The sequence below is a fragment of the Macaca thibetana genome, chromosome 7 (genome assembly GCF_024542745.1).
Source record: "Macaca thibetana thibetana isolate TM-01 chromosome 7, ASM2454274v1, whole genome shotgun sequence".
NCBI classification, from domain to species: Eukaryota; Metazoa; Chordata; class Mammalia; order Primates; family Cercopithecidae; genus Macaca; species Macaca thibetana.
The window spans coordinates 32,538,365-32,549,258 of NC_065584.1; the positions used below are offsets into that span (position 1 = coordinate 32,538,365).

At 42.7% G+C, this 10,894-nt stretch overlaps 2 protein-coding genes across 5 annotated transcripts in view; both read left to right on the plus strand.

The window, feature by feature from the left end:
• Positions 1-10,894, plus strand: part of ACYP1 (acylphosphatase 1) — an 820,450-nt gene that overhangs the window by 777,438 nt on the left and 32,118 nt on the right. The window lies entirely within an intron of this gene.
• The window catches only part of NEK9 (NIMA related kinase 9), a 44,907-nt gene that overhangs the window by 30,616 nt on the left and 3,397 nt on the right, over positions 1-10,894 (plus strand). For 2 of the 3 annotated variants that reach the window (XM_050798687.1, XM_050798689.1), the window contains exons 18-21: positions 894-953; positions 4,548-4,756; positions 7,701-7,862; positions 9,111-9,323. In XM_050798687.1, coding sequence (XP_050654644.1) covers positions 894-953; positions 4,548-4,756; positions 7,701-7,862; positions 9,111-9,323 — 644 coding nt within the window. The remainder of the gene's footprint in view (positions 1-893; positions 954-4,547; positions 4,757-7,700; positions 7,863-9,110; positions 9,324-10,894) is intronic. The other variant, XM_050798688.1, reaches the window with a different exon arrangement.

Sequence of the window (10,894 nt, forward strand, 5' to 3'; positions counted from 1 at the left end):
GCAGCACATACATTAGAATCCTTGAGAAGCGCCTCTTTTTTTTTTTTTTTGAGATGGAGTCTCGCTGTGTCGCCCAGGCTGGAGCGCAGTGGTGTGATCTCAGCGCACTACAACCTCCCAGGTTCAAGTGATTCTCCTGCCTCAGCCTCCCTAGTAACTGGGACTACAGGAGTGTATCACCACACCTGGCTAATTTTTGGATTTTTTAGTAGAGATGGGGTTTCGCCATATTAGCCAGGCTGGTCTCGAACTCCCGACCTCATGATCCGCCCACCTCGGCCTCCCAAAGTGCTGAGATTACAGGCGTGAGCCACTGAACCCGGCCAAGAAACTTTTAAGAATACCATTGTCCAGACCCTATCCCTGACCAATTAAATCAGAATCTCTGGGGTGGAACCTATAGACTTATGCAGTGTTACTTCTTTTTTTTTAATTTTGAGACAGAGTCTCACTCCATTACCCAGAGTAGACTGCAGTGGCACAAACACAGCTCACTGCAGTTTTCCTCTCCCAGGCTCAACTGATCTCTCACCTGAGCCTCCCAAGTAACTGGGACTACAGGCCAGTGCCACCACACCTGGCTAAGTTTTGTGTTTTTTTAAGAGATTGGGTTTTGCCATGTTGCCTAGGCTGGTCTCAAACACATGGTTACTTTCTAAAACTTCCCAGGTGATACCAGTGACCAGCCAAGGCAGACAGTTACTAATGTAGATGGTGAATATAATTAGAATAGCAAGTGGTGCTTAGCTTATGATACTAATTTCTAAAACTGTAAGTTATAAGTCTAAAGTTGTCTGAAGTTAGGGAGAGCAATTACCTCCTATCCTAGTCTTCTCTCATTTTTCTTGCCTATATCTGTATACAGTGCTTACCTACCAAATATTTTTTCTCAGAGAAAGTATTGAATTCTAAGACCATCCGTTCCAATAGCAGTGGCTTATCCATTGGAACTGGTAAGTACCAACGTTTCAGGTACCAGTGGTTTTCTGAAGTGTGAATCTTTTGGTTAGATTCCATGTAGACTCTAAAACCCAAAGGAAAATGGGAAATGTCTTTGGGAAGTGAAGAATACAGTGGTTAAGAGAGAGGATCATATTTTGGTTGGTTTTGCAGTAAGTTATGACTTTTACATTGTGGTCAGAGAGAGAGTACATCATCTTTGCCTCCAACGTATATGGAAGTTAATTAAGTAGCTTGCCCAGTACTGTAATATGACTTATGTATTATTCCTTTCCTTGCTATTCTAGGGGGTAATGAGTCCTCTACTTCCGCGGTATTCCCAGGGGTATTCCAGTCTTAAGAAATAGTTCACCAAAACAGGCACTCAGAATAAAACTCGGCTAAACTTTCAGTGTGGTTAGGAGAATCATCTCAAAGATCTCTGATAGATTTCCTTTGACTGCTGTCTTCATGGTTCTTTATTATTGCGGACCATGCCAGGAATTGAATCTATTTTCCGTTTGGTTTTCTACCTGCTAGAGTCCCTCTAGCCTTTGATGTCTCAGAACCAGGATTCTGATTTATTTTATTTTTTTTTTTTTTTTGAGGCACAGTCTTGCTCTGTCGTCCAGGCTGGAGTGCAGTGGCTCATTGCATCCTCTGCCTCCCAGGTTCAAGTGGTTCACCTCCCAAGTAGCTGGGATTATAGGCATGCACCACCACACTCAGCTGTTTTTTGTATTTTTAGTAGGGATAGGGTTTCACTGTTTTGGCCAGGCTGGTCTCAAACTCCTGGCCTCAAGTGATCTGCCCACCTCAGCCTCCCAAAGTGCTGGGATTACAGGCATGAGCCACTATGCCCGGCCCAGATTCTGATATTGTTTGGAATCAAAACACATAAACACCCAGAATAAAAGCAGATTAAAGCTGGGCACAGTGGCACAGCCGTTAATCCTAGGTACTCAGGAAGCTGAGTCAGGAGGATTACTTGAGGCCAGGAGTTCAAGGTTGCAGTGCACTATCATTATGCCTATGAATAGCCACTGCAATCCGGGCCTAGGCAACATAGCGAGACCCTATCTCAAATGAATGAATAAATACATAAACAATCGGTCAAACAGATTAAACCTCCAAAAACAAAACAGCTGAAAACATGATCTAGACTTGTTGAACTTCAGTTTACACATATACACCGACTTATAATACCATATTATATATAGTTTATTTAAGTAGCCCATTGCTTGGCATCTCTGTTTACGTATATTAATATCTGTCAAAACTGACTAAAGATCTTTTGCTAAGCACAGCAGTTCGACTACAACTTTGTTTTGCTAGAACAGTATTTAAAGGAAAAACATAAAATTAAAAGCAAACGTCCATTGGTGGGAAGATGTAGACTCGAGGAAGAGCAGGGATTTTTGTCTTTTTTATTTATCAATTTTATCTACTTGCCTAGAACAGTGCCTGGCAAATGGTAAATGCTCAGTAACTATTTGTTGATTAAATGCATTATAACCATCCATTGGAGTGAAAGTGAACATCTCCAAATATTTCCATAATGTGAAATGTAAAAAGCAAGTTGCAGCAGACTATATGGCCTTTTTATAAAGTTTAGAAACAAGTAAAATAGGCTGGGCGTGGTGGCTCACGCCTGTAATACCAGCACTTTGGGAGGCCAAGGCAAGCAGATCACAAGGTCAGGAGATTGAGACTATCTTGGCCAACATGGTGAAACCCTGTCTCTACTAAAATACAAAAAAAAATTAGCCGGGCATGGTGGTGCACACCTGTATTCCCAGCTACTCGGGAGGCTGAGGCAGGGGAATTGCTTGAACCTGGGAGGCGGGGGTTGCAGTGAGCCACGATTGTGCCACTGTATGTCAGCCTGGCAAAAGAGCAAGACTCCATCTTAAAAAAATAAATAAATAAAAGTAAAATAAATAGTAATGTATTATTTAAGGATGCATAAAGGCGATAAAGTTTTTAAGAAGAAATGATAAATATAAAATTAAACAGAACGGTTTCATCTGGGTGGGAGGCCAGAGAAGGAAGGAATTCACAAGGCAAATACAGTGATATAGGTAATGCTTTAGTTCAGCAGTGTCCAGTAGATCTTTTTGCAATGGTGGAAATGTTCCATATCTGTGCTGTTCAGTATAGTAGCTACCAGCCTTCTGTGGCTATTGATCTCTCAAGAGAGTAGCTCTTGTGACTGAGGAACTGAATTTTTAATTCTCTTTAAGTCTAAGCAGGCACATATGGCTAGTAACTCATATTGGATAGTGCAGTTCTAGTTCTAGTAGCAGATAGACCTATGTTTATTGTTAGGCATGAAAATTTACGTGTATGTTAAAATAGTCTTAGGTATATCTAAAATGCAGCATAATCTTAAAAAGCCATTTAAAACAAAAAAGTAAGCTTCAGAACTCACTTTGGTAACTATGGTTCTGCTGCTTCCGTAGGATCTCAGCATGACCCAGTTAGTCCCCAGGCCAGCATAGCAGGTGATAATTAACCCTTCCTTACATTTAGCCTCAGAAAATACCAGGCATCAGAATAAGGATCTCTGAGGAGTAAGAGAAAAAAAGAAAATACCAGGCAATTTTTTTAACTTTGACAAATTAATCTTCTTAATTATATTTTTCTTTGGCCCATATTAAAATTCAGTTTCATTTCCTGACCACACATCAGCTAGTCTTAATTAAGGTTGCTTGGAATATGCTATATGATATGAAAGAACCAGCCATTATATTATCAAAATTCATACAGATAGTCATCAGAGAATGTAATGTTCACATTAAATTTTGAAGAATTGGCCGGGCGCAGTGGCTAACGCCTGTAATCCCAGCACTTTGGGAGGCCAAGGCAGGCGGATCACCTGAGGTCAGGAGTTTGAGACCACCCTGGCCAACATAGTGAAACCCTGCCTCTACTAAAAATACAAAAATTAGCTGGGCACAGTGGTACGTGGCTATAATCCCAGCTACTCAGGAGGCTGAGACAGGAGAATTGCTTGAACCTGGGAGGCAGAGGTTGCAATGAGCCAAGATCAGGCCATTGCACTCCAGCCTGAGCAACAGAAGCTAGACTCGGTCTCAAAAAAAAAAAAAAAAAAAGTTGAAGAATTCAACATTCAGATTTTCCCTGGACAGGGAGTTAATGGTAAGTTTATCTGACAACTTTAAGAGGAGTTTGACTCAAATGTTAAAGACCTTTTTATATAAGATACATGTCTATGGAGGATGCTGGAATCTGAATGTATCTCTTAAAGAAGCAGAGTAAGCATGGGTGCTAGATTTGGTGGGCTGTGGTTGGGGGAATTGTTTGGTAATGCTTTTAGAATATTGATAACCTGCTATGGATATAAGACAAAGTTGGTAAATGGAATTATCATTATGAGCATCCTGCTACACAAATACAACTATACAAAATTACAAAACATAGTTTGTATGAAAACCAAAAATTTCATCCCTAATACTTGACTTGCACTGTTGCCATTGCACTTCATGCAGCTTTAGGCACCTTTCCAAGGTAAGTGGGGTTGTCAGATGGTAAATCTGTCTTGCTGCATGGCAAAGCTGTCTATTTCTGTGCTGTGTATCTGTCAGTGTTTCAGAGCTCTAGCCCGGGAGGAGGCGGCGGGGGCGGCAGTGGTGAAGAAGAGGACAGTCAGCAGGAATCTGAAACTCTTGACCCAAGTGGAGGCTTCCGAGGAACAATGGAAGCAGACCGAGGAATGGAAGGTTTAATCAGTCCCACAGAGGCCATGGGGAACAGTAATGGGGCCAGCAGCTCCTGTCCTGGCTGGCTTCGAAAGGTAATTCCTTTGGAAGAAGTAACTTGGATAAAATATCTGACCCTTTGCAGGAACTAGAAAGAGCTGTCAGGGTCTCTCAGTTTTCCAAGTACCTAATAAACTGTTGTGCATCCTGAATCCAGCCTTCTGATTTCTTTTTTTTTTTTTTTTTTGAGACAGAGTCTCGCTCTGTCGCCCAGGCTGGAGTACAGTGGCCAGATCTCAGCTCACTGCAAGCTCTGCCTCCTGGGTTTACGCCATTCTCCTGCCTCAGCCTCCCAAGTAGCTGGGACTACAGGCGCCCACCACCGCGCCTGGCTAATTTTTTTTTGTATTTTTTAGTAGAGACGGGGTTTCACCGTGTTAGCCAGGATGGTCTCGATCTCTTGACCTCATGATCCGCCTGTCTCGGCCTCCCAAAGTGCTGGGATTACAGGTTTGAGCCACCGCGCCCGGCTCAGCCTTCTGATTTCTACCTGGAAAGAAACTGCCTAATCACTAATCCTTTTTTCTTTCCAAAAAGAGATAAAAATGTTCTCATACCCTTGTTACTTAAGTGAATGTATTATAAGTTACTATAACCTACCTTGATGGCAGTTTTTGTAGTACATGTATATAAAGATTAAGCTTACAGATTTTATGCTGTCATTTATAGAAATGGAATATTGGAGCAATTGGAATGCCTTACAATAGGAAAATGGTTGATGAAAGTTGAGATACAGAAAGTAAAAATGTTGGATTGGGCACAGTGCCTCATGCCTATAATTCCAGCACTTTGGGAGGCTGAGGCAGGAGGATCATTTGAACCTAGGAGCTCAAGACCAGCTTGGGCAACACAGCAAGACCATGTCTGTACAAAAAATTTTAAAAATTAGCCGGGTGTGGTAGTGTGCACCTATAGTCCCAGCTACTCAGGAGGCTGAAGCAGGATGACCACTTGAACCTGAGAAGTCAAGGCTGAAGTGAGCCAAGCTGTGCCATGATTGCACCACTGCAATTCAGCCTGCACGATAAAGCAAAACCCCGTTCAAAAAAAAAAGAAAGTAAAAATGTCGAAGTATATTTCTTTTCATGGAAAGTTAGTCACAACATATGGCTATGCAGAAGAGGATGAAATATCTGTATGATCTCATTCTTTTAGGAAATATGTAATACAAATGTCGACAAGACTATGTATTGACAGTTTTTAAAGTGGTTGTCTGTGAGTGATAGAATTGCTGGTGAATTTTATTAGTTTCCTTTGCCCATTTGTATTTTCTCATTTTCTACAGTGAATATTTATGGTTTGTGAAATTTTAAATTTCTTACCAAAAAAAAAAAGACCGGGTATGATAGCTCCTACCTGTAATTCCAGCACTTTGGGAGGCCAAGGCAGGAGGATTGCTTGAGCCCAGGAGTTTGAGACCAGCCTAGACATCATAGGGAGATCCCATCTCTATAAAAATTAAAAAAGAAATAAGGCCAGGGCCAGGCATGGTGGCTCACGCCTGTAATCCCAGCTTTTTGGGAGGCCAAGGCAGGAGGATCACCTGAGGTCAGGAGTTTGAGAACAGCCTGGCCAATCATGGTGAAACCCCATCTCTACTAAAAATACAAAAATTAGCTGGGCAAGGTGGCTCATGCCTGTACTCCCAGCACTTTGGGAGGCCGAGGCGGGCAGATCACAAGGACAAGAGATCAAGACCATCCTGGCCAACATGGTGAAACGCCATCTCTACTAAAAATACAAAAATTAGCCACGCGTGGTGACGCACACCTGTAGTCCCAGCTGCTCAGGAGGCTGAGGCAGGAGAATCGCTGGAACCCGGGAGGTGGAAGTTGTAGTGAGCCGAGATCACGCCACTGCACTCTGGCCTGGTGACAGAGCAAGACTCTGTCTCAAAAAAAAAAAAAAAAAAAATCTGGGTATGGTGGCACGCACCTGTAATCCCAGCTACCTGGGAGGCTGAGCCAGGAGAATCACTTGAGCCCAGGAGGCGAAGGTTGCAGTGAGCTAAGATCGCACCACTGCAGTCCAGCCTGGGGGACAGAGTGAGACTCCATCTTAAAAAATAAAGAGATATATATAAATAAGGCTGGGCAAGGTGGCTCACGCCTGAAATCCCAGCACTTTGGGAGGCCAAGGTGGGCAGATCACTTGAGGTCAGGAGTTCAAGACCAGCCTGGCCAACATGGTGAAACTGTCTCTACTAAAAATACAAAAAATTAGCCAGGTGTGGTGGTACACACTTGTAATCCCAGCTACTTGGGAGACTGAGGTAGGAGGACCACTTGAATCCGGGAGGTGAAGTTTGCAGTGAGCCAAGATGGTGCCACTGCACTCCAGCCTGGTGACAGAGTGAGATTCTGTCTCAAAAAAATAATAATTATTAGCCAGGCATGGTGGCACATGCCTGTGGTCCTAGTTACTCAGGAGGCTGATGTGGAAGGATCGTTTGAGTCCCAAAGGTCAAGACTACAGTGAGTCATGGTTGTGCCACTGCTCTCCAGCCTGGGCAACAGAGCAAGACGCTGTTTCAAAAAAAAATCTGTAGATTTAAAGCTCCCTGTCTAATAAGACTAAACTTGCTAGTGATTTGAGGAGGGTGAACAGAGGAAGCAGCATGCTGTTCTGTCTGCACCTTTAGCCTCAGCTTTCAGCAGTGTGGCAGCCAGCCTCACTGCCACTTCCTTGGAGCTTCCCAGCTCACTGAATAGCCTGTGTAGAATAAGTGTGTTGGAGTGACATACCAGACACTCCAGCCTGTGTTCTTTGAGTTTGCCTTTGCATCACTGTTCCTCCTCTGATGAAGGGGTGGCAGTTTGCTCACAGGTAGGCTGTGATATGTTGCTAACCACAACTGTCTTGCCCACTAGAGGGTGCTGATGTCATGACAGAGGGAAAACTATAGCAAAAAGGAGAAGGGAATTTGGGAGGAAGCAAATACTGCAAACAGACTAATGAGATTCTTTCTCATATACATAGGAGCTGGAAAATGCAGAATTTATCCCCATGCCTGACAGCCCATCTCCTCTCAGTGCAGCGTTTTCAGAATCTGAGAAAGATACCCTGCCCTATGAAGAGCTGCAAGGACTCAAAGTGGCCTCTGAAGCTCCTTTGGAACACAAGCCCCAAGTAGGAGCCTGGGTAACTGAACTTTTTGCCTTTGAATCACAACTAGGTAAACAGTCACTGCAAGCTCTGCCCAGTTCTTCTGGCCTCGCTCTAGCTTTTGGGTTTCAGTTGCCCTGCATCAACTTATACTGTCTCTTCAGCAGTACTTAAAGCCTCAACCCAAGACTAAACTCAGTTGCCTCAGAAAGGTATTTACCCTTCCACATTTCTGAAAGGCTAACACCTTTCTAAAAGGATTGTCTTTTCCCTCTGCCTCAGAAATACCAAAATTCAAATTCAGTTTTTCATGACACTGGCAGGGTAATTTAGAGGCTCTAAATATAAAAAAGAAGTAATAATGGTAGTCTAGTGAGGAAGCAACACATGTACACCTAACCTTGGTAAAAATGACATTGTGGTAAATACCTCAATAAAACTATAAGCCAAGGTCATGAAACTTTTTCTATAAAAGGCTGCATAATTATTTTAGACTTTTCCTATTAAAGGCCACATAGTAATTATTTGAGACCATTTTAGACTGAAATGTGTACAGCCTCTTTTGCAACCACTCGACTCTGACATTATAGCACAAAAAGCAGCCTCAAGTAATACATAATGAATGGGCATCCTTGTGTTCCAATAAAATTGTGTTTACAAAAACAGGCAGTAGGCCAGAATTGGCCCATGGGCTATTTGCTGAACCCTCCTATAAACAAAGTACAGTAGAAAAGAGAAAAATCCAGACTAGGATCATCAGAAAGCTTCCCAGAAGAGGTAATCATACCTTTGAAACTTCAAGGTGAATGTTTTAATTTCTCTGTCAGTTCACCTTCTTAAATTGTGTTGGTGGTCCTGTTTACTGACCACCTCTCAAATTTTTTCTAAAGTGTGATTCACTGCATTTCATGAATATTGACACTTTGGGTCTCACAGAGATCTGAAAGACTTGTTCCAAACCAAATCATGCTTTGCCCTACTTCAGCATTTTAAACGAGAAGATACCAATGCACTTTAAAATTTTTCACAAAGTCTTCCAAAATAGATGATTGGTCTCCCAGCTTGGCCTAATGGGGACTGAGGCAGAGAGTTTGCTTTCCCTGTTATGTCAGTGCCCATTGCTGTTATAATGCTAGCATTTCTGTTTCTCTTACATGTATTCATGTGTATATATGATTTATCTTGTTAATTTAAAAGTAAAATCTGATTGCACTTAGAGGAAGTTTGGATTGAGGAGCTGACACCTGGGCAGAACCTCCTGCAATCTCCTTCTTGTCTCTCTAGTCACCTCGGCTGAATCCTGCAGTAACCTGTGCTGGGAAGGGAACACCACTGACTCCTCCTGCCTGTGCGTGCAGCTCTCTGCAGGTGGAGGTTGAGAGATTGCAGGGTCTGGTGTTAAAGTGTCTGGCTGAACAACAGAAGCTACAACAAGAAAACCTCCAGATTTTTACCCAACTGCAGAAGTTAAACAAGAAATTAGAAGGAGGGCAGCAGGTGAGAGCATTAAAAGAATAATCCAATTTCTAAGCCTGTTTTGAAGAATCACAGAATCAAAACACGAAGTACTGAAATAGACAATAGACTTGTTCCTTTGCAGGTCCTTACTTTTTTTTTTTTTTTTTGAGACGGAGTCTTGCTCTATTGCCAGGCCAGACTGCAGTGGCACAATCTCGGCTTACTGCAGCTTCCACCTCCCGGATTCAAGCAATTCTCCTGCCTCAACTTCCCAAGCAGCTGGGACTACAGGTGCGCGCCACCACGCCCGGCTAGTTTTTGTATTTTTAGTAGAGACAGGGTTTCACCATGTTAGCCAGGATGGTCTCGATCTCTTGACCTCGTGATCCACCCACCTCAGCCTCCCAAAGTGCTGGGATTACAGGCATGAGCCACCATGCCCAGCCGATCCTTACTTTTTAATGGTATCACTTTTTTTTTTTTTTTTTTTTTTTTTGAGTCTCGCTCTGTCACCCAGGCTGGAGTGCAGTGGCCGGATCTCGGCTCACTGCAAGCTCCGCCTCCCGGGTTAATTATAATCCCAGAAGCCTTGGACCTTGTTCAGGCACCTAGATTGAATCATTTTCATCACTTAACTTGCATTGCTTTTTCTTAGTGTTTTTTCTTTTACAAAACTTAATTACATACCTCTGAAAGTACATTCTCCTGAACAACCACAATATTATAACCACACCTAAAAAAATTAATACTAGTATTCTCAATTCTCATCTGGTATCCAGCTGATACCCCAGTTTTCCCCACAAAAATGTCCTTTATAACCATTTTCTATCAGACTAGAATCCAGTCAAGAACCCCACATTATATTTGGTTATGTCTCTTATTTCTTTTCATCAGTTCCCTCCACCACCATCACCTTTTAAAAATTATTTATTTATTTTTATTTTTTTTATTAATTTTTTTTGAGACAGTCTCACTCTGTCACCCAGGCTGGAGTGCAGTGGCATGATCTCGGCTTACTGCAACCTCCACCTCCCGGTTCAAGCGATTCTTCTGCCTCAGCATCCCAAGTAGCTGGGACTGTAGGCGCGCACCACCACACCTGGCTAATTTTTGTATTTTAGTAGAGATGGGGTTTCACCATATTGGCCAGGCTGGTGTCAAACCTTGTGATCCACCCGCCTCGGCCTCCCAAAGTGCTAGGATTACCGGTGTGAGCCACTGCGCCCGGCCTTATTTATGTATTTATTTTGAGACAGGGTCTTGCTTTGTCACCAAGGCTGGAGTGCAGTGGCACAAACATGGCTCACTGCAGCCTTGACTTCCCAGGCTCAAGTGATTCTCCCACCTCAGCCCCCCAAGTAGCTGGAACTACAGGCATGATCCACCATGCTCTGCTTCATCTTTTTAAAAAAAATACTTTTATGATATTGACTTGTTGAAGAAACCAGGCCAGTTGTTCAACAGAATGTCCCACATTCTAGATTTGTCTTGTTTTCTCAGGGTGTTGTCTAACTTGTTTTTCTGTCACCCTGTCTTTTCTGAAAACTGGAAGTTTAACCTAAGGCTTGATGAGATTCACATTAAACATTTTTAGTGAAAAAATTTCAAAA